The 24,028-nt window shown below is 49.2% G+C and overlaps 1 protein-coding gene across 1 annotated transcript in view; it reads left to right on the top strand.

Annotated features, from left to right (window-relative positions):
- Nucleotides 1-1,213: 1,213 nt before the first annotated feature.
- LOC137345319 (CD276 antigen homolog) overlaps nt 1,214-24,028 on the top strand; it is a 38,985-nt gene continuing 16,170 nt past the window's right edge. The window contains exons 1-5 of the mRNA XM_068008817.1: nt 1,214-1,439; nt 9,243-9,320; nt 11,700-11,754; nt 18,289-18,363; nt 23,369-23,689. Of these exons, the coding sequence (XP_067864918.1) occupies nt 9,243-9,320; nt 11,700-11,754; nt 18,289-18,363; nt 23,369-23,689 (529 nt within the window). The 5' untranslated portion in view covers nt 1,214-1,439. The remainder of the gene's footprint in view (nt 1,440-9,242; nt 9,321-11,699; nt 11,755-18,288; nt 18,364-23,368; nt 23,690-24,028) is intronic.

Raw genomic sequence — 24,028 nt, 5'->3', positions numbered from 1 at the left:
ACTCACATACACAATTCATTTCCACACACTCAAACTCTCATTTCCTCACACACTCAAACTCACTCACACACTCACAAACACACATCCACTCACACACACCCATTCACACATTTCATTCCCATACAGACAAACACACATATTCACACACACACACTCTCACACTCCACGCCACACACACACACGCACACACACACACATTCCCCCACAAACACAGACACTCATACAGACACACAGCCACACTCGCAGACACAGACACACTCATTCACACACCGACACACGTGTATCCGTGAGTGAGTGATTTTTGTGCGTGTTTGAGGATGTCATGAGGATGTGTGAGGGTGATGTGCATCTGTATGTGTGCTCTATAGAGCTGTGTGTGTGTGTGTATGTCCATGCTTGTGTGAGTGTTGCATCTGCGTGTGTGTATGTGTAATTCTGTGTGAGTCTGTGTGTATGCCTGAGTGTGTGTGTGTGTCTGCATGTGTGATTTTTCTGTGTGTGTGTATGTGTGTGAGGGTGTCTGTGTCTCTGTGTATGTGTGGTGTGTGTGTGTGTGTGTGTGTGTGTGTGTGTGTGTGTGTGTGTGTGTGTGTGTGTGTGTGTGTGGAGTGATGTGATGGAGCAGGTTGTACAGGGTGTGTCTGTGTGTGTGAGGGTGTCTGTGTCTGTGTGTATCTGTGTGTGAGTGTGTCTTGAGGGCGTCTGTGTGTCTGTGACTGTGTGTGTGTGCTCTATGGGAGCTGTGTGTGTGAGTGTGTGAGGGTGTTTTGAGGGCATCTGTGTGTCTGTGTGAGGGTGTCTGTGTCTGTATCTGTGTGTGAGGGTGTCTGTGTCTGTGTGCTCTATGGATCTCTGTGTGCGTGTGTGTGTCTGTGAGAGGGAGTCTGTGTGTGAGTGTGTGAGTGTGTGAGGGTGTTTTGAGGGTCTCTGTTTCTGTGTCTGTGTGTGCTCTATGGAGCTGCGTGTGTGTGTGTGCTGATCTGGAAGTGAGAGCCTCTCCTTTGACAGAGAGCTGCTGCCCTTACACACAACATACGGACTGCTGACCCACAGCAGTGTTGCCCTCAGTAATGGCAGATAGAGTGAGGCACTCAATGCCACTTTCGCAGAGTGGTATGAGGGGATGGGTAATAAAAACCACTGTGACCTCGCAGCGACACCCACATCATGTGCATGAATGAAAATGATGATGTGAAGAGGAGGAAAGTCCCTCCCTCATTCTCTTTCGCAATCATTTCCGCTCAATACCGACAAGATTAAGAACCAGGCCTCTGGTAATTATTATCAGAGATATTTCGGCGATTGCCTGAACGGATTGTGCCCCACGAGAGTGAGAAGTGACCCCAAAGTTTGAGGGCAGAGAGAGAGAAGGATTCGCTTGGAGATTGGAACTCCATCGCAGATCACAGCCCGGGATCTTTCTGCACACCAAATACAAGGTGGGTACAGGCTCAGGAAAGGCCCAGGCTGCACGCTTGGCATAGTCTGAACTGCTCGTGGGAGGGAGAGCAGGAATTTAGCCAGTACCCTGCTCTCCTGTGTCCCGCAATGACACTGATTCCCTTCGCCCTTCATCTCCTCCCCGTGCTCACAGACCCTCCCAGTCCAGCAACACCACCATTCGAAAATGCGAATCCCAGTCTTCAAATCCCCACATGGCATGCTCGGCCCATCCCTAACGCTGTAACCTCCTCCACCCCTACAACCTTCCCTATCTCTGCAACCTCCTCCACCCCTACAAACTTCCCTAACTCTGTAACCTCCTCCACCCCGACAACCATCCCTATCTCAGTAACCTCCTCCACCCCGATAACCTTCCCGAACTCAGAAACCTCCTGCACCCCGACAACCTTCCCTAACTCTGCAACCTCCTCCACCCCGACAACCGTCCCTAACTCTGCAACCTCCTCCACACTGACAACCTTCCCTATCTGTGTAACCGCCTCCACCTCTGCAACATTCCCTATCTCTGTCACCTCCTCCACCCCGACATCCCTCGCTATCACTGTAATCTCCTCCAGTCCCTACAACCTTCCCTATCTCTGCAACCACCTCCAGCCCTACAACCCTCCCTATCTCTGTAACCACCTCCAGCCCCTACAACCCTCCCTATCTCTGTAACCTCCTCCACCCCGACAACCCTCGCTCTCACTGTAACCTCCCCCACTCCTACAACCCTCCCTATCTCTGTAACCTCCTCCACCCCTACAACCTTCCCTATCTCTGTAACCTCCTCCAGCCCCTGCAACCATCCCTATCTCTGAAACCACCTCCAGCCCCTACAACCCTCCCTATCTCTGAAACCTCCTCCACCCAGACAACCCTGGCTCTCTCTGTAACCTCCTCCAGTCCCTACAGCACTCCCTATCTCTGTAACCTCCTCCACCCCTACAAACTTCACTATCTCAGTAAACGCCTCCAGCCCGACAACCCTCGCTATCACTGTAACCTACTCCAGTCCCTACAACACTCCCTATCTCTCGAACCTCCTCCACCACCACAGACTTCCCCAAATCTGTAACCTCCTCCAGCCCGACAACCTTCCCTATCTCTGTAAACTCCTCCAGCCCCTACAACCCTCCCTATCTCTGTAACCTCCTCCAGTCCCTACAGCACTCCCTATCTCTGTAACCTCCTCCACCCCTACAGACTTCCCCATCTCTGTAACCTCCTCCACCCCTGCAACCTTCCCTATCTCTGTCATCTCCTCCAGCCCCTACAACCCTCCATTTCTCTGTAAACTCCACCAGCCCCTACAGACTTCCCTATCTCTGTAACCTCCAACACCCCTACAGCCTTCCCCATCTCTGCAATCTACTCCACCCCTACAACCCTCCCTATCTCTGTAACCTCCTCCACCCCTGCAACATTCCCTATCTCTGTAACCTCCTCCACCCCGACATCCCTCGCTATCACTGTAATCTCCTCCAGTCCCTACAACACTCCCTATCTCTGTAACCTCCCCCACTCCTACAACCCTCCCTATCTCTGTAACCTCCTCCACCCCTACAACCTTCCCTATCTCTGTAACCTCCTCCAGCCCCTACAACCCTCCCTATCTCTGTGACCTCCTCCACCCCGAGAACCCTCGCTCTCACTGTAACCTCCTCCATTCCCTACAACACTCCCAATCTCTGCAACCTCCTCCACCCCTACAACCTTCCCTATCTCTGTAAACGCCTCCAGCCCCAACATCCATCCCAATCTCTGAAACCACCTCCAGCCCCTACGACCCTCCCTATCTCTGTAACCTCCTCCAGTCCCTACAGCACTCCCTATCTCTGTAACCTCCTCCACCCCTACAACCTTCCCTATCTCAGTAAACGCCTCCAGCCCGACAACCCTCGCTATCACTGTAACCTACTCCAGTCCCTACAACACTCCCTATCTCTCTAACCTCCTCCACCACCACAGACTACCCCAAATCTGTAACCTCCTCCAGCCGTACAACCTTCCCTATCTCTGTAACCTCCTCCAGCCCCTACAACCCTCCCTATCTCTGTAACCTCTTCCGGTCCCTACAGCACTCCCTATCTGTGTAAACTCCTCCACCCCTACAGTCTTCCCCATCTCTGTAACGTCCTCCACCCCTACAACCTTCCCGATCTCTGTAATCTCCTCCAGCACCTGCAATCCTCCATTTCTCTGGAACCTCCACCAGCCCCTACAGACTTCCCTATCTCTGCAACCTCCAACACCCCTACAGCCATCCCCATCTCTGCAATCTACTCCACCCCTACAGCCTTCCCCATCTCTGTAACCTCCTCCACCCCTACAACTTTCCCTATCTCTGTAATCCCCTCCAGCCCCTACAACCCTCCATTTCTCTGTAACCTCCACCAGCCCCTACAGACTTCCCTATCTCTGTAACCTCCAACACCCCTACAGCCTTCCCCATCTCTGCAATCTACTCCACCCCTACAACCTTCCCTATCTCTGTCACCTCCTCCAGCCTCTACAACCCTACCTATCTCTGTAAACTCCTCCACCCCTACAGCCTTCCCCATCTCTGTAACCTCCTCCACCCCTACAATCTTCCTTATCTCTGTAAACTCCTCCACCCCTACAACCCTCCCTATCTCTGTAACCTCCTCCACCCCGACAAACCTCGCTATCACTCTCACCTCCTCCACCCCTACAACCCTCACTATCTCTGTAACCGCCTCCACCCCTACAGCCTTCCCTGTCTCTGTGACCTCCTCCACCCCTACAAACCTCACTATCTCTGTAACTTCCTCCAACCCTACAAACTTCCCTGTCTCTGTTACCTCCTCCAGCCCCTACAGCCCTCCCGATCTCTGCAACCTCCTCCACCCCAACAACCCTCACAATCTCTGTAAACTCCTCCACCGCTACAGCCTTCCCCATCTCTGTAATCTCCGCCACCCCTACAACCCTCCCTATCTCTGTAACCTCCTCCAGTCCTACAACCTTCCCTATCTATGTCACCTCCTCCACCCAGACTACCCTGGCTCTCTCTGTAACCTCCTCCAGTCCCTACAGCACTCCCTATCTCTGTAACCTCCTCCACCCCTACAACCTTCCCTATCTCAGTAAACGCCTCCAGCCCGACAACTCTCGCTATCACTGTAAGCTACTCCAGTCCCTACAACACTCCCTATCTCTCTAACCTCCTCCACCACCACAGACTACCCCAAATATGTAACCTCCTCCAACCCCGCAACCTTCTGGATCTCTGTAACCTCCTCCAGCCCCTACAACCCTCCCTATCTCTGTAACCTCCACCAGTCCCTACAGCACTCCCTATCTCTGTAACCTCCTCCACGCCTGCAGCCTTCCCCATCTCTGTAACCTCCTCCACCCCGACAACCTTCCCTATCTCTGTAATCTCCTCCAGCCCCTACAACCCTCCATTTCTCTGTAACCTCCACCAGCCCCTACAGACTTCCCTATCTCTGTAACCTCCAACACCCCTACAACCTTCCTTATCTCAGTAAACGCCTCCAGCCCGACAACCCTCGCTATCACTGTAACCTACTCCAGTCCCTACAACACTCCCTATCTCTCTAACCTCCTCCACCACCACAGACTTCCCCAAATCTGTAACCTCCTCCAACCCCACAACCTTCCCTATTTCTGTAACCTCCTCCAGCCCCTACAACCCTACCTATCTCTCTAAACTCCTCCACCCCTACAGCCTTCCCCATCTCTGTAACCTCCTCCACCCCTGCAACCTTCCTTATCTCTGTAAACTCCTCCACACCTACAACCCTCCCTATCTCTGTAACCTCCTCCACCCCGACAAACCTCGCTATCACTCTCACCTCCTCCACCCCTACAACCCTCACTATCTCTGTAACCGCCTCCACCCCTACAGCCTTCCCTGTCTCTGTGACCTCCTCCACCCCTACAAACCTCACTATCTCTGTAACCTCCTCCAACCCTCCAAACTTCCCTATCTCTGTTACCTCCTCCTGCCCCTACAGCCCTCCCGATCTCTGCAACCTCCTCCACCCCTACAACCCTCACAATCTCTGTAACCTCCTCCAGTCCTACAACCTTCCCTATCTCTGTAACCTCCTCCACCCCTACAACGTTCCCTATCTCTGCAACCAGCTCCACGCCGACAACCTTCCCTATCTCTGTAACCTCCTCCACCCCTACAACCTTCCCTATCTCTGTAACGTCCACCACCCCGGCAACCCTCCCAATGTCTGTAACCTCCTCCAGCCCTCCAGCCTTCCCTATCACTGTAACCGCCTCCAGCCTCTTCAACCCACGCTATCTCTGAAAACTCCTCCACCGCTGCAGCCTTCCCCATCTCTGTAACCTCCTCCACCCCTACAACCCTCCCTATCTCTGTAACCTCCTCCAGCCCCTACAACCCTCCCTATCTCTGTAACCTCTTCCGGTCCCTACAGCACTCCCTATCTGTGTAAACTCCTCCACCCCTACAGTCTTCCCCATCTCTGTAACGTCCTCCACCCCTACAACCTTCCCGATCTCTGTAATCTCCTCCAGCACCTGCAATCCTCCATTTCTCTGGAACCTCCACCAGCCCCTACAGACTTCCCTATCTCTGCAACCTCCAACACCCCTACAGCCATCCCCATCTCTGCAATCTACTCCACCCCTACAGCCTTCCCCATCTCTGTAACCTCCTCCACCCCTACAACTTTCCCTATCTCTGTAATCCCCTCCAGCCCCTACAACCCTCCATTTCTCTGTAACCTCCACCAGCCCCTACAGACTTCCCTATCTCTGTAACCTCCAACACCCCTACAGCCTTCCCCATCTCTGCAATCTACTCCACCCCTACAACCTTCCCTATCTCTGTCACCTCCTCCAGCCTCTACAACCCTACCTATCTCTGTAAACTCCTCCACCCCTACAGCCTTCCCCATCTCTGTAACCTCCTCCACCCCTACAATCTTCCTTATCTCTGTAAACTCCTCCACCCCTACAACCCTCCCTATCTCTGTAACCTCCTCCACCCCGACAAACCTCGCTATCACTCTCACCTCCTCCACCCCTACAACCCTCACTATCTCTGTAACCGCCTCCACCCCTACAGCCTTCCCTGTCTCTGTGACCTCCTCCACCCCTACAAACCTCACTATCTCTGTAACTTCCTCCAACCCTACAAACTTCCCTGTCTCTGTTACCTCCTCCAGCCCCTACAGCCCTCCCGATCTCTGCAACCTCCTCCACCCCAACAACCCTCACAATCTCTGTAAACTCCTCCACCGCTACAGCCTTCCCCATCTCTGTAATCTCCGCCACCCCTACAACCCTCCCTATCTCTGTAACCTCCTCCAGTCCTACAACCTTCCCTATCTATGTCACCTCCTCCACCCAGACTACCCTGGCTCTCTCTGTAACCTCCTCCAGTCCCTACAGCACTCCCTATCTCTGTAACCTCCTCCACCCCTACAACCTTCCCTATCTCAGTAAACGCCTCCAGCCCGACAACTCTCGCTATCACTGTAAGCTACTCCAGTCCCTACAACACTCCCTATCTCTCTAACCTCCTCCACCACCACAGACTACCCCAAATATGTAACCTCCTCCAACCCCGCAACCTTCTGGATCTCTGTAACCTCCTCCAGCCCCTACAACCCTCCCTATCTCTGTAACCTCCACCAGTCCCTACAGCACTCCCTATCTCTGTAACCTCCTCCACGCCTGCAGCCTTCCCCATCTCTGTAACCTCCTCCACCCCGACAACCTTCCCTATCTCTGTAATCTCCTCCAGCCCCTACAACCCTCCATTTCTCTGTAACCTCCACCAGCCCCTACAGACTTCCCTATCTCTGTAACCTCCAACACCCCTACAACCTTCCTTATCTCAGTAAACGCCTCCAGCCCGACAACCCTCGCTATCACTGTAACCTACTCCAGTCCCTACAACACTCCCTATCTCTCTAACCTCCTCCACCACCACAGACTTCCCCAAATCTGTAACCTCCTCCAACCCCACAACCTTCCCTATTTCTGTAACCTCCTCCAGCCCCTACAACCCTACCTATCTCTCTAAACTCCTCCACCCCTACAGCCTTCCCCATCTCTGTAACCTCCTCCACCCCTGCAACCTTCCTTATCTCTGTAAACTCCTCCACACCTACAACCCTCCCTATCTCTGTAACCTCCTCCACCCCGACAAACCTCGCTATCACTCTCACCTCCTCCACCCCTACAACCCTCACTATCTCTGTAACCGCCTCCACCCCTACAGCCTTCCCTGTCTCTGTGACCTCCTCCACCCCTACAAACCTCACTATCTCTGTAACCTCCTCCAACCCTCCAAACTTCCCTATCTCTGTTACCTCCTCCTGCCCCTACAGCCCTCCCGATCTCTGCAACCTCCTCCACCCCTACAACCCTCACAATCTCTGTAACCTCCTCCAGTCCTACAACCTTCCCTATCTCTGTAACCTCCTCCACCCCTACAACGTTCCCTATCTCTGCAACCAGCTCCACGCCGACAACCTTCCCTATCTCTGTAACCTCCTCCACCCCTACAACCTTCCCTATCTCTGTAACGTCCACCACCCCGGCAACCCTCCCAATGTCTGTAACCTCCTCCAGCCCTCCAGCCTTCCCTATCACTGTAACCGCCTCCAGCCTCTTCAACCCACGCTATCTCTGAAAACTCCTCCACCGCTGCAGCCTTCCCCATCTCTGTAACCTCCTCCACCCCTACAACCCTCCCTATCTCTGTAACCTCGTCCAGTCCTACAACCTTCCCTATCTCTGTAACCTCCTCCACCCCTACAACGTTCCCTATCTCTGCAACCAGCTCCACGCCTACAACCTTCCTGATCTCTGTAACCTCCTCCACCCCTACAACCTTCCCTATCTCTGTAACGTCCACCACCCCGGCAACCCTCCCTATGTCTGTAACCTCCTCCAGCCCTCCAGCCTTCCCTGTCACTGTAACTGCCTCCAGCCTCTTCAACCCACGCTATCTCTGAAAACTCCTCCACCGCTACAACCTTCCCTATCTCTGTAACCTCCTCCACCCCTTCAACCTTCCCTATTTCTGTGACCTCCTCCAGCCCCGACAACCTTCCCTATCTCTGTAACCTCCTCCACCCCGAAAACCCTCCCTATCTCTGTAACCTCCTCCAACCCTACAACCTTCCCTATCTCTGTAACCGCTTTCTGCCCCTACAACCCTCACTATCTCTGTAACCGCCTCCACCCCTACAGCCTTCCCTGTCTCTGTGACCTCCTCCACCCCTACAAACCTCACTATCTCTGTAACCTCCTCCAACCCTACAACCCACCCTATCTCTGTAAGCTCCTCCAGCCCCTACAACCCTCCCTATCTCTAACTTCCTCCACCTAATTCAGCCCTCGCTACCTCTTTAACCTCCTCCAGCCCCGACAACCTACCGAGATCTCCGCACTACTCCAATTCCGGCCTCTTGAACATCCCCCGATTCCCATCGCTCCACAATTGGCGGCCCTGCCTTCAGCTGCCTGGGCCCTGAGCTCTGGAATTCCCTCCCTAAACCTCTCCGCCACTCTCTCTCGCTCTCGCTCCTCCATAAAACCTCCCTCTTTCACCAAGCCTTTGCTCGCCTATCATTAAGATCTCCTTAAGTGTCTCAGTGTTGAATCTTGTTTGATGCAAAGCAGCTTGGGATGTTAACGAGGCTATGTAAATACAATAAAGTAAATATATAAATGCAAGTTATTGTGGGACTCCCCCCATCCCCAAACAGTGGGACTCCTGCCCCCCGCCAAACTTATGAACTCTTAATTGATTTTGACAGATGATGCTGGATGATTTCCGAGTGTTTGGAAAAGCTCTCCAATTGTCAGTGAAGATTTCGACCGAGAATGCGGCTGAGGTGAGTTTCTTGGCCAGGAGAATGATTTTGGGTGGAGACCAACATCTCATTGCAGGTAGGCCCCACCAAGCCTGTTCCACCTCTCAGAACCTGGATTATACTGTCCCAGGGCCCAGTGTGGTCCCGAAAGCCAAACACAGGCACAGCAAGATCCCATGTCCCAGGGCCCACTGTTGCCCTGAGAGCGCAACACAGGCACTGCATGATCCCATGTTCCAGGGCCCACTGTGTCTCCCAGACCCAAACACAGGCACAGCAAGATCCCATGTCCGAGGGCCCACTGTGTCTCCCAGACCCAAACACAGGCACAGCAAGATCCCATGTCCCAGGGCCCATTGTGGTCCCGAGAGCCAAACACAGGCACAGCCAGATCCCAGCTCCCAGGGCCCACTGTGGTCCAGAGAGCCAAACACGGGCATGCAATATCCCAGCTTCCAGGGTCCACTGTGGTCCTAAGAGCCAGACACAGGCACAGCAAGATCCCAGCACCAAGGACCCAGTGTGGTCCAAACACAGGAACAGCAAGATCCCATTTCCCAGGGCCCACTGTGGTCCAGAGAGCCAAACACAGGCACAGCAAAATCCCATGACCCAAGGCCCACTGTGGTCCCGAGAGCCAAACACAGACACAGTAAGATCCCAGCTCACAGGGCCAATGTGTTCCACAGAGCCAAACACAGGCACAGCATGATCCCAGCTCCCAGGGCCCACTGTGGTCTCGAGAGCCAAACACAGGCACAGCAAGATCCCATGTCCCAGGTCCCTGAGTGATCCCGAGAGCCAAACACAGGCACAGCAAGATCCCAGCTCCCAGGGTCCACTGTGGTCCTAAGAGCCAAACACAGGCACAGCAAGATCCCAGCTCCAAGGGCCCAGTGTGGCCCAAACACAGGCACAGCAAGAGCCCATGTCCCAGGGCCCACTGTGGTCCAGAGAGCCAAACACAGGCACTGAAAGATCCCATGTCCCAAGGCCCACTGTGGTCCCGAGAGCCAAACACAGGCACAGTAAGATCCCAGCTCCCAGGGCCAAAGTGGTCCATAGAGCCAAACACGGGCACAGCAAGATCCCAGCTCCAAGGGCCCAATGTGGTCCCGAGAGCGAAACACAGGCACAGCAAGATCCCAGCTCCCAGGGTCCAATGTGGTCCTGAGATCCAAACACAGGCACAACAAGATCCCAGCTCCCAGGGCCCACTGTGGTCCCGAGGGCCAAACACAGGCACAGCAAGATCCCAGCTCCCAGGGTGATACTGAGACCAAAACACAGGCACTGCAAGATCCCAGGTCCCTCTCTCCCACTGTGGTTCCGAGAGCCAAACACAGGCACAGCAAGATCCCATGTTCCAGGCCCCAGTGTGGTCCTGCGACCCACACACAGGCACAGCAACATCCCTGGGCCCAGTATGGTCCTGAGATCCAAACACAGGCACAGCAAGATCCCATGTCCCAGGCCCCGGTGTGCTACTGAGACCCAAACACGGAATCACAGCAAGATCCCTGGTCCCTCATTCCCAGTATGGTCCCGAGACCCAAATGCAGGCACAGCAAGATCCCATGTTCCAGGCCACAGTGTGGTCCTGAGACCCAAACACAGGCACAGCAAGATCCCATGACTCAGGGCCCAGTGCTGGACTGAGACCTAAGCACAGGCACAGCAAGATCCCATGACCCAAGGCCCACTGTGCTCCTCAGACCCAAACACAGGCACAGGAAAATCCCAGGTCCCTCCCTCCCAGTGTGGTCCCATGACCCACACACAAGCACAGCAAGATCCCAGGTCCCTCCCTCCCAGTGTGATCCCGAGACCCAAATACAGGCACAGCAAGATCCCATGTCCCAAGGCCTAGTGTGGTCCTCAGACCACAACACAGGCACAGAAAGTTCCCAGGTTACAGACCACTCCAATATGGTGCTGAGCTCCAAACACAGGCACAGCAAGATCACACATCTCCCCCTTCCCGCCCCCCAGTGTGGGACTGAGCTCCACACACAGACACAAGATCCCAGGTTCCCAACCCCCATTGTGGTACTGAGATCCATGCACAGGCCCAGTAGGATCCCAGGTCCCAGCCCCTGGTGGGGGTGGGAGTGTGTGTGGGGAGGGGTAGGCAGGATACATTGGTCCTCAGTACACCTCGGGTTGGATTGAGTTGTAGCTCCTGTGCTGGATGACGGTGCAGAGATCCCTGTTGGTGACATTTGGGAGTGCGGTTGCAATCAGGGCTCAGTCGTGGTGCAGCCTTCCACAGTGCAATATCCAGTGGACACTCGCAGTACGGAGCTGGCAGGTGAAGCTGCTCCTGGACTGGCAAGGAGGAATTATCATCGTGTTCTCAATTCACGGTCAGAAACTTTCAATTCTATCTCTGTTTAACAGCAGGAGAATGGGATAATTCGCAGCCCGGATAAAACTGCTGGTGGATACATTGGAGGTAAAAAGAAATCATATTCACTTGCTCCCTCTCTGCCTCACCACCCTCTCCCTCAACCTACCCCCCTCACTCCCACTCTTCTTCTCTCCCTCCCTCTCACTCTCTCGCCCCCTCTCTCTCTCATCTCCCACTCGCTCCCTCTCTCCCTCTCTCTGTCTCACTCTTCATCTCTACTCTCTCCCTCTATCCTTCTCTCCCTCTGTCTCACTCTCTCTCTCCTGGTCTCTCCCTCTCTTCTATCTTCCTATAGCTTTCCTATGTATATGTGATGGTTTTCTAGAACAGTAAAATAGTATATTGAGGAACCAATTGGAGAACGAGCTATGTTAGATATAGTATTGTGCAGAGAGAAAAGGGTTGATTATTAATCTTGTTGTCAAGGAGCCTTTCGGAAAGAGTGACCATAATATTATAGAATTCTACATTATGTTTGAAAGTGATGTAGTTCAATCCAAAACTAGGGTCTTAAAGTAAATTGGGAAACTACATTAAAAAGGTATTACTGTAGACAGGAAGTGGTTAGCATTTAAAGAATTAATACATGGCTTTCAACAAATGTACAGTCCTTTGAGGCACAAAAACCCAGCAGGAGAAATGATTCAACGATGACTAACAAGAGAAATTAAAGGTAGTGTTAAATCAAAGGAAGAAGCTTCTAAAGTTGCCAAAAAACGTAGTGAGCCTGAGGATTGTGAGTGTTTTGGAATTCAGCAGAGTAGGACCAAGAAACTGATAAAGAAAGAGAAAATATAATATGAAAGTAAACTAGCGAGGAGCAGAGGAACAGACCGAAAAAGTTCCATAGGTATGCAAAAAGGGAAAAGATTAGCAAAGACAGCAATGGGCCCATATTCACTTCTGGCAGATGGAGTAGAATGTGGGAAATTGCAAAGTTGTCCATTTTGGCAGGAAGAATAAAAAAGAAGCATAATATGTAAATGGTGAAAGATTGCAGAGCTCTGAGATGCAGAGGGATCTGGGTGTCCTAGTGCATGAATCACAAATGTTTAGTCTGCTGGTGCAGCACGTAATTAGGAAAGCTAATAGAATATTATCGTTTATCGTGAGGGGAATTGAATGCAAAAGTAGGGAGGTTATGCTTTAGCTATACAGGGCATTAGTGAGACCACATCTGGAGTACTGTGTACAGTACTGGTCTCCTTATTTAAGGAGGGATGTAAATGCATTGGAAGCAGTTCAGAGAAGGTTTACTAGACTAATATCTGGAATGGGCGGTCTGTCTTATGAGGAAAGATTGGACAGACTAGGCTTGTATCTGCTGGAGTTTAGAAGAGTTAGAGGCGACTTGATTGAAACATATAAGATTCTGAGGGGTCTTGACAGGGTGGATGTGGAAAGGATGTTTCCCCTTGTGGGAGAATCTCGAACGAGGTGTCACTGTTTAAAAATAAGGGGTGGTCCATTTAAGATAGGGATGAGGAGAATTTTTTTTCTTTCAGAGTGTTGGGAATCTTTGGAATTCTCTTACTCAAAAGGCAGTGGAAGCAGAGTCTTTGAATATTTTGAAGGCAGAGGTAGATATTCTTGATAAGTAATGGGGTGAAAGGTTATTGGGGTTGGTGGAAATCCATGTTGACTCTGCCCAATCCTACCATTATGTTCTAAGTATGCAGTTATCACATGCTTTATTACAGATTCTAACATTTTCTCTGTAACTAATATCAGAGTAACAGGTCTGTAGTACCCCACTTTCTCTCTCCCTACTTTCTTAAAGAGTGGGGTTACATTTGCTACTTCCAATCTTTAGGAACTGTTCCAGTATCTAAAGAATTTTGGAAGATGACCACCAATGCATCCACTATCTCTGCAGCCACCTCTTTCAACACTCTGGGAATGTAGATCATCAGGTCCAGGGGATTTAATCAACTTTCAATCCGATTAATTTCTCCAGTACAACATTTTTACTGATTGTAATTTCTTTCAGTTCCTCATTCTCGCTTGAGACTTGGTTCTCTAGTATCTCTCGTTTTTTTTGTAAAAGGGAAATCATGTTTGACAAACCTGTTGGAGTTTTTTGAAGCTAAAACTAGCAGAATAGATCAGGGGGAGCCAGTAGATGTGGAAGAGTCTGTCAATCTGGAATTAGCCTTTATAACCACTCCAGGTGCTGCTTCACAAACCACTGACCATCTTCAGGCGCTTACCCATTGTCTCTCGAGACAAGGAGGCGAAAGAAGAAGGTATATTTGGATTTTCAGAAGACTTTTGATAAGGTCCCACACAGGAAGTTAGTAAATAAAATTAGAGTGCATGGGATTGGGGGTGATATACTGGTATGAATTGAGAATTGGTTAATGGACAGGAAACAGAGAGTAGGAATAAACGGGTCATTCTCAGGTTGGCAGGCTGTGACTAGTGAGGTACTACAAGGATCAGTGCTTGGGCCCCAGCTATTCACAATCCAAATCAATGAATTGGAGGTGGGGAACTAATGTAATATTTCCAAGTTTGCTGATGACACAAAACTAGTTGGGAATGTGAGTTGTGAGGCGGATGAAATGAGGCTTCAGAGAGATTTCGATAGGCTAAGTGAATTTTTTTTCAAATTCATTCATGGGATGTGAGCCTCCCTGGCCAGACCAGCATTTATTGCCCATCCCTAATTGCCCTTCAGAAGGTGGTGGTGGACTGCCTTCTTGAACCGCTGCAGTCCATGTGGGGTAGGTACACCCACAGTGCTGTTAGGAAGGGAGTTCCAGGATTTTGACCAGGAAACATTGAAGGAACGGCGATATAGTTCCAAGTCAGGATGGTGTGTGACTTGGAGGGGAACTTGCAGGTGGTGGTGTTCCCATGTGTCTGCTACCCTTGTCCTTCTAGTTGGTAGAGATCACGGGTTTGGAAGGTGATGTCTAAGGAGCCTTGGTGCATTGCTGCAGTGCATCTTGTAGATGGTACACACTGCTGCCACTGTGTGTCAGTGGTGGAGGGAGTGAATGTTTGTAGATGGGGTGCCAATCAAGAGGGCTGCTTTGTCTTGGATGGTCTTGATCTTCTTGAGTTTTGTTGGAGCTGCACCAATCCAGGCAAGTGGGGAGTATTCCATAACACTCCTGACTTGTACCTTGTAGATGGTGGACAGGTTTGGGGAGTCAGGAGGTGAGTTACTCGCCTCAGGATTCCTAGCCTCTGACCTGCTCTTGTAGCCACTGCATTTATATGGCTACTTCATGTTCAGTTTCTGCTCAATGGTAGCCCCTAGGATGTTGACAGTGGGGGTTTCAGCGATGGTAATACCATTGAATGTCATGGGGAGATGGTCTCTCTTGTCTCTCTTGTTGGAGATGGTCATTGCCTGGCACTTGTGTGGCGCGAATGTTACTTGCCACTTATCAGCCCAAGCCTGGATATTGTCCAAGTCTTGCTGCATTTCTGCACAGACTGCTTCAGTATCTGAGGAGTCACGAATGGTGCTGAACATTGTGCAATCATCAGTGACAATCCCCATTTCTGACGTTGTGATTGAAGGAAGGTCAGTGATGAAGCAGCTGAAGATGGTTTGGCCGAGAGTAATAATAATTAACTGGGGGAAAGCCAACTTCAATGGGGTAAGAATGGAGCTGGGACAAATAAATTGGAATCAAAGGTTGGCAGGCAAAACAGTAGCTGAACAATGGGTTGCCTTCAAAGAAGAGATAGTTCGGCTGCAGTCAAGGTATAGACACATGAAGGGGAAAGGTTGGGCAAAGAACTCCAGAGCTCCTTGGATGACAAAAGAGATGGTGTCCTGCAGACCCCCACCTACCAAGACTGAGGCAAACATTATTTTGACACATGAACATTAAAACTTAAAATTATGGCTGGGAAGAAAAGTTGACCTTTCACAAGGAATTGCCAAGCCCCTGACTGGAAAGACATTTGCATGCTGGCAGACAGTGTTGCAACAAGAGACCCCAGTCCTTGCTTCCCCATTACAGAGAAGAAGAGGTCAGACCAGTTCAGTCACATGACTAACGCCTGGACTGAAAAGATCTCTCTCCTGCCTGCTCACATTTCTTTCTCACGGAACTGAAGACCCATTGAAGTCACAGGAACCCCAAGAGAGAAAAGTCTCCTGCAGTGAACAAGGTTTAAGAAGAATACTGGGCCCCAATGAAAAGCAAGACGACATCCAATCAAGGACCACAGCGAGCTTGAAGCACAGTAAAAACCCCTCTTCAGAGATTGCCTCAAACATTTTTTACATAATTTTTCTTATCTTTTCTGCCCCTATTTTCATGTGTGTATCGTATGCATGCTAGCGTGTGGTGGGGCATGTATCTATAAACAATTCCCATATTAGAGTTTAAGTTTAAGGTTTAATGCATTTCACTTTTCTTCTTTACACCAAAGAAAGCCTGTTTATGCTCATTTCTTGACCTTTTCATTGGAAAGTGGTGAACAAGGATCCACCAAGGGGGCGCTCAAAACACAGTGTGTTTGAAATGAAACCCTGTTGCAGTCAGACCAGGTGAAGACAGTAAAATACCCCTGGACAACTTTCTCACCAGGTCATAACAATAGAGATTAAGATGAAGAAAAAGTGTGCTTATTGCAGATGCCGGGTCGATAAGACAAAAGAGAACCAGGCTGAACATAGAAGCTTCAGAGGGGAAGTGAAAAAACATATGAGAGAAGCAAAGAGAGAGTATGAGAAGAGACTGGCAGCTAACATAAAAGGGAATGCAGAAGTCTTCATAGGCATATTAATAGTAAAAGGGAGGGTGGAATCGATTAGGGACCACAAAGGGGATTTATGCATGGAGGCAGGTATCTGTTTTTATCAAGTAAGAAGATGCAACCCAGGCCACGGTGAAAGAGGAAGTAAGTCAGACACTAGAATAATTTAAAATTGATTAGGAGGAGGTATTGGATAGACTGTGTACTTAAATTTGATTAAGCACCAGGTGAGATGCATCAAGGATACTGAGGGAAGTGAGAGTGGAAATTGCGGAGGTACTGACCATAATTTTTCAGTCTTCCTTAGACTCGGGGGTGGAGCCAGAGGACTGGAGAATTGCAAACCTTACACTCTTGTTCAAAAAATGGTGTAAAGATAAGCCCAGCAACTGCAGGCCAGTCAGTTTAACTTCAGTGGTGGGGAAGCTTCTGGAAACAACAGTTAGGGACAAAATTAATAGTCACTTGGGTGAATGTGGGTTCATTAAGCAAAGCCAGCAATGGATTTCTTCAGTGAAAGTCATGCTAACTAACTTGCTGGAGTTTTTTGAGGAGGTAACAAAGAGGGTTGATGAGGACGATGCTGTTGATGTGGTGCACATGAACTTTCAAAAGGCGTTTGATACAGTGTCACACAACAGACTTGTGAGTAAACTTGTATCTCATGGAATAAAAAGGACATGGATATGAATTTCGTTGAGTGACAGAAAACAAAGAGTAGTGGTTAATGGATGTTGTTCGGGCTGGAGGAAGGTTTGCAGTGGAGTTCCCCCGGGATCAGTGTTGGGACCCTTGCTTTTTCTGATATATATTAATGACCTAGACCTTGGTGTACAGGGCACAATTTCAAAACTTGCAGTGATATGAAACTTGGAAGCATTGTGAACTGTGAGGAGGATAGTGTAGAACTTCAAAAGGACATAGACAAGTTGGTGAAATGGGCAGACAGGTGGCAGATGAAGTTCAATACAGAGAAATGTGAGGTGATTCATTTCGGTTGGAAGAACATGGAGAGACAATACAAAATAAAGTGTACAATTCTAAAGGGGGTGCAGGAGCAGAAGGACCTGGATGTATATGTGCATAAGTCATTAAAGGTGGCAAGACAGGTTGAGAGAGTGGTTAATAAAGCATACAGTATTCTGGGCTTTATTAATAGGGGCATAGAGTACAAGAGCAAGGAAGTTATGTTGAACTTGTGTTCGACACTAGTTCGGTCTCAGCTGGAGAATTGTGTCCAGTTCTGGGCGCTGCACTTGAGGAAGGACGTGAGGGCATTGGAGAGAGTACAGAAAAGATTCACGAGAATATTTCCAGGGATGAGGAATTTCGTTTCTGAAGATAAATTGGAGAAGTTAGGGCTGTTTTTCTTGGAGAAGAGAAGGCTGATAGGTGACTTGATAGAGGTATTCAAAATCATGAGGGGTCAGGACAGAGTAGATAGAGAGAATCTGTGGAAGGATCGAGAACAAGAGGGCACAGATTTAAACTGTTTGGTAAAAGAAGCAATGGCAACACGAGGAAAAATGTTTTTATGCAGCGATTGTTTGAGGTCTGGAATGTACTGCCTGAGAGTGTGGAAGCAGGTTTGATTGAGGAATTCAGTAAGGAATTGGATTGTTGTCTGAAACTGAAGAATGGGAAGGGCTGCAGGGAGAAGGAGGAGGAGTGGCAGGAGGTAAACAGCTCGTTCGGAGAGCCAGTACAGACAGGATGGGTTGAATGACCTCCTTCGGTGTGTAACAATTCTGTGATTCAGAGATTCTCCATTTCTCTGTTTCTCTCTCTCTCACCTTTGATCATTGATCCAACCCGTGTGCCTGCCATAATACAGTTTTTCTTTCTCTATTTAAGGAAATAATGGATCATGGAACATCAAATCCATCATCGCGTGTCTGATAATAATGGCTAAAATCGCACAGGCATCAGGTAGGATCAACCAACGGTATAACTGGGATTCAAGCAGTGAGCTACCTTATGATATAACCGGTGGTATGTCAGTGAGATAAAGCAGTGAGATAACTTGTGATATAACCAGTGATATATCAGCAAGATAAGGCAGTGAGATAACTTGTGATATAACCAGTGATATATCAGTGAGACAAAGCAGTGAGATAACTTGCGATACAACCAGTGATACATTAGAATTTTTAGAATTAGAACATTACAGCGCAGTACAGGCCCTTCGGCCCTCGATGTTGCGCCGACCTGTGAAACCATCTGACCTACACTATTCCATTTTCATCCATATGTCTATCCAATGACCACTTAAATGCCCTTAAAGTTGGCGAATCTACTACTGCTGCAGGCAGGGCGTTCCACGCCCTTACTGCTCTCTGAGTAAAGAAACTACCTCTCACATCTGTCCTATATCTATCACCCCTCAACTTAAAGCTATGTCCCCTCGTGTTTGCCATCACCATCCGATGAATAAGACGCTCACTATCCACCCTATCTAACCCTCTGATTATCTTATATGTCTCTATTAAGTCACCTCTCCTCCTCCTTCTCTCCAACGAAAACAACCTCAAGTCCCTCAGCCTTTCCTCGTAAGACCTTCCCTCCATACCAGGCAACATCCTAGTAAATCTCCTCTGCACCCTTTCCATAGCTTCCACATCCTTCCTATAATGCGGTGACCAGAACTGCACGCAATACTCCAGGTGCGGTCTCACCAGAGTTTTGTTCAGCTGCAGCATGACGTCGTGGCTCCGAAACTCGATCCCCCTACTAATAAAAGCTAACATACCATATGCCTTCTTAACAGCCCTATTAACCTGGGTAGCAACCTTCAGGGATTTATGCACCTGGACACCAAGATCTCTCTGTTCATCTATACTACCAAGAATCTTCCCATTAGCCCAGTACTCTGCATTCCTGTTGCTCCTTCCAAAGTAAATCACCTCACACTTTTCCGCATTAAACTCCATTTGCCATCTCTCAGCCCAGCTCTGCAGCCTATCTATGTCCCTTTGTATCCTACAACATCCTTCGGCACTATCCACAACTCCACCGACCTCAGTGTCATCTGCAAATTTACTAACCCACCCTTCTACACCCTCTTCCAGGTCATTTATAAAAATGACAAACAGCAGTGGCCCCAAAACAGATCCTTGCGGTACACCACGAGTAACTAAACTCCAGGATGAACATTTGCCATCAACCACCAACCTCTGTCTTCTTTCAGCTAGCCAATTTCTGATCCAAAGCTCTAAATCACCTTCAACCCCATACTTCCGTATTTTCTGCAATAGCCTACCGTGGGGAACCTTATCAAACGCCTTACTGAAATCCATATACACCACATTAACTGCTTTACCCTCATCCACCTGTTTGGTCACCTTCTCGAAAAACTCAATAAGGTTTGTGAGGAACGACCTACCTTTCACAAAACCGTGCTGACTATCGCGAATGAACTTATTCTTTTCAAGATGATTATAAATCCTGTCTCTTATAACCTTTTCCAACATTTTACCCACAACTGAAGGAAGGCTCACAGGTCTATAGTTACCAGGGCTGTCTCTACTCCCCTTCTTGAACAAGGGGACAACATTTGCTATCCTCCAGTCTTCCGGCACTATTCCTGTCGACAATGATGACACAAAGATCAAGGACAAAGGCTCTGCAATCTCCTCCCTTGCTTCCCAGAGAATCCTAGGGTAAATCCCATCTGTCCCAGGGGACTTATCTATTTTCACACTTTCCAAAATTGATAACACCTCCTCCTTGTGACCCTCAATCCCATCTAGCCTAGTCGCCTGAATCTCAGTATTCTCCTCAACAAAATTTTCTTTCTCTACTGTAAATACTGACGCAAAATATTCATTTAACACTTCCCCTATCTCCTCTGATTCCACACACAACTTCCCACTACTATCCTTGATTGGCCCTAATCTAACTCGAGTCATTCTTTTATTCCTGATATACCTAAAGAAAGCCTTCGGGTTTTCCCTGATCCTATCCGCCAATGACTTCTCGTGCCCTCTCCTTGCTCTTCTTCGCTCTCCCTTTCGATCCTTCCTGGCTAGCTTGTAGCTCTCAAGCGCCCTAACTGAGCCTTCACGTCTCATCCTAACATAAGCCTTCTTCTTCCTCTTGACAAGCGCTTCAACTTCTTTAGTAAACCACGGCTCCCTCGCTCGACAAGTTCCTCCCTGCCTCATAGGTACATACTTTTCAAGGACACGCAGTAGCTGCTCCTTGAATAAGCTCCACATTTCGATTGTTCCCATCCCCTGCAGTTTCCTTCCCCATCCTACGCATCCTAAATCTTGCCTAATCACATCATAATTTCCTTTCCCCCAGCTATAATTTTTGCCCTGCGGTAAATACCTGTCCCTGCCCATCGCTCAGGTAAACCTAACCGAATTGTGATCACTATCACCAAAGTGCTCACCTACCTCTAAATCTAACACCTGGCCGGGTTCATTTCCCAGTACCAAATCCAATGTGGCATCGCCCCTGGTTGGCCTGTCTACATACTGTGTCAGAAAACCCTCCTGCACACACTGGACAAAAACTGACCCATCTAAAGTACTCGAACTATAGTATTTCCTGTCTATATTTGGAAAGTTAAAGTCCCCCAGAACAACTACCCTGTTACTCTCGCCCCTGTCGAGAATCATCTTCGCTATCCTTTCCGCTACATCTCTGGAACTATTTGGAGGTCTATAAAAGACTCCCAACAGGGTAACCTCACCTCTCCTGTTTCTAACCTCGGCCCATACTACCTCAGTAGACGAGTCCTCAAACGTCCTTTCTGTCGCAGTAATACTCTCCTTGATTAACAATGCCACACCCCCCCCCCCTCTTTTACCATCTTCTCTGTTCTTACTGAAACATCTAAATCCTGGAACCTGCAACATGCATTCCTGCCCCTGCTCTACCCAAGTCTCCGAAATGGCCACTGCATCGAGATCCCAGGTACCAACCCATATCAGTGAGATAAAGCAGTGAGATAACTTGTGATATAACCAGTGATATATCAGTGAGATCAAGCAGTGAGATACATAGTTGTGACAATTCTGGTCTCCATATCCCTTGGTTAGACCACACTTGGAGCATTGTGCACAGTTCTGATCTCCGCATCCCTTGGTTAGACGACACGTGGAGCACTGTGCACAGTTTTGCTCTCCATTTCCCTTGGTTGGACCACACTTGGAGCACTGTGCACAATTCCAGTCTCCATATACCTTGGTTGGACCACACATGGAGCACTGTGCACAGTTGTGATCTCCATATGTCTTGGTTGGACCACACTTGGAGCACTGTGCTCTGTTCTGGTCTCCATATCCCTCGGTTAGACCACACTTGGAGCACTGTTCACAGTTCCGGTCTCCATATCCATTCGTTAGACCACTCTTCAAGCACTGTGCACAGTTCCAATCTCCATATACCTTGGTCAGACCACACTTGAAGCACTGTGTACAGTTCCGGTCTCCATATACCTTGGTTGATCACACTTGGAGCACTGTGCACAGTTCTGGTCTCCATATCCCTTGGTTAGACCACACTTGGAGCACTGTGCACAGTTCCAATCTCTATATCCCTTGGTTCAACAGCACTTGGAGCACTGTGGACAGTTCCGGTCTCCATATCCCTTGGTTAGATCACACTTGGAGCACTGTGCAGCGTTCCAGTCTCCATATCGCTTGGTTAGACCACACGTGGAGCTCCGTGTACAGTTCAGATCTCCATATCCCTTGGTTCGACCACACTTGGAGCACTGTGCACAGTTCTTGTCTCCATATTATAAAAAGGATATAGAGACCCTCGTGAAGATGCAAACAAGGATGATCCCAGAACTGAGAGGTTCCATATAACTATCAGGAAAGACTGAACAGGCTGGGGCGGTTTTCTCCAGAAGTGAGAACGCTTGAACCGTGGCCTAATAGAGGTCTTTAAAATCATGGCAGTTTCGATGGGCCCTGTGTGGAGAAGACGTTTCCACTTGTGGGTGAGATCAGAACTCGGGACCGTCAATATAAGATAGTAATAAATGCAGTCAGGGAATTCAGGAGAAACATCTTTCCCCACAGAGTGGTGAGAATGTGCAACTCGCTCCCACAGGGATTGGGTGAAGTTAATAGTGTGGATGTATTTAAGGGGGAAGCTGGAGAGAAAAAGCAATAGAAGGATATGGTGATGGGGTGAGATGAAGAGGTGCTTGTGTGGGGTATAGACATGGATCTGTTGGGCCGAATGGCCTGTTTCTGTGCTGAAATACTGTGTCACACTGTCATCTCTCACATGTCCTTCATCGGACGGGGCATTGAGTACAAGAGTTGGCAGGTCATGTTACAGTTGTATAGGACTTTGGTTCGGCCACATTTGGAATACTGCGTACAGTTCTGGTCGCCACATTATCAAAAGGATGTGGATGCTTTGGAAAGGGTGCAGAGGAGGTTCACCAGGATGTTGCCTGGTATGGAGGGCGCTAGCTATGAAGAGAGGTTGAGTAGATTAGGATTATTTTCATTAGAAAGACGGAGGTTGAGGGGGGACCTGATTGAGGTGTACAAAATCATGAGAGGTATAGACAGGGTGGATAGCAAGAAGCTTTTTCCCAGAGTGGGGGTTTCAATTACTAGAGGACACGAGTTCAAAGTGAAAGGGGAAAAGTTTAGGGGGGATATGCGTGGAAAGTTCTTTACGCAGAGGGTGGTGGGCACCTGGAACGCATTGCCAGCGGAGGTGGTAGATGCGGGCACGATGGAGTCTTTTAAGATGTATCTAGACAGATACATGAATGGGCAGGAAGAAAAGAGATACAGAAGCTTAGAAAATAGGCGACATGTTTAGAGAGAGGATCTGGATCGGCGCAGGCTTGGAGGGCCGAAGGGCCTGTTCCTGTGCTGTAATTATCTTTGTTCTTTTGTTCTTTGTATGTCAGAATTATTGACCTGATCATTGGCTGTTCGGATTTGCTTTGTAGGACATAATATAAGTGCCAGGGTTGGAGGTGATGTACTTCTTCCCTGTAAGAGTGATCCCAATGGAATTGCTAAGGGTTCCATATACTGGCAAATACTGCAAACGAAAATCGTGGTATGGTATTGGAACAAAGGCAAGGAAGGTTCCCAGTATCAGGACCTGCAGTACAGGAATCGAACCCTCATCGCCAACAGTGAAGTCATCAGAGGAAATCTGTCACTGCTGATTCAGGGGCTGCAATTGAATGACAGTGGAGAATACGAATGTATTGTCTCGAAGAAAGGGAGTGCCGAAAGATTTGTTGTCAGACTGGCAGTAAACAGTGAGTGCCAAAGTCATCTCTGTCCGTCATACATTACAATCATATATCTCTCTGTCTCTCTGTCTGTCTGTCTGTCTTTCTCTCTCTCTTTCATGTCTCTCTCTCTTTCATGTCTCTCTCTCTCATGTCTCTCTCTCGCATCCCTCTCTCCCTCTCTCTCTCATGCCTCTCTCTCTCTCATGTCTCTCTCTCCCATCTCTATCTCTCTCTCTCTTTCATGTCTCTCTCTCTCACTCATGTCTCTCTCTCCATCATCTCTCTCTCTCATCTCTCTCTCATCTCTCTCATCTCTCTCCATCTCTCTCTCATCTCTCTCATGTCGCTCCCTTTCATGTCCCT

The sequence above is a fragment of the Heterodontus francisci genome, chromosome 28 (assembly GCF_036365525.1).
Source record: "Heterodontus francisci isolate sHetFra1 chromosome 28, sHetFra1.hap1, whole genome shotgun sequence".
Classification (NCBI taxonomy): Eukaryota; Metazoa; Chordata; class Chondrichthyes; order Heterodontiformes; family Heterodontidae; genus Heterodontus; species Heterodontus francisci.
This window is presented reverse-complemented; position numbering and strand designations above follow the sequence as displayed.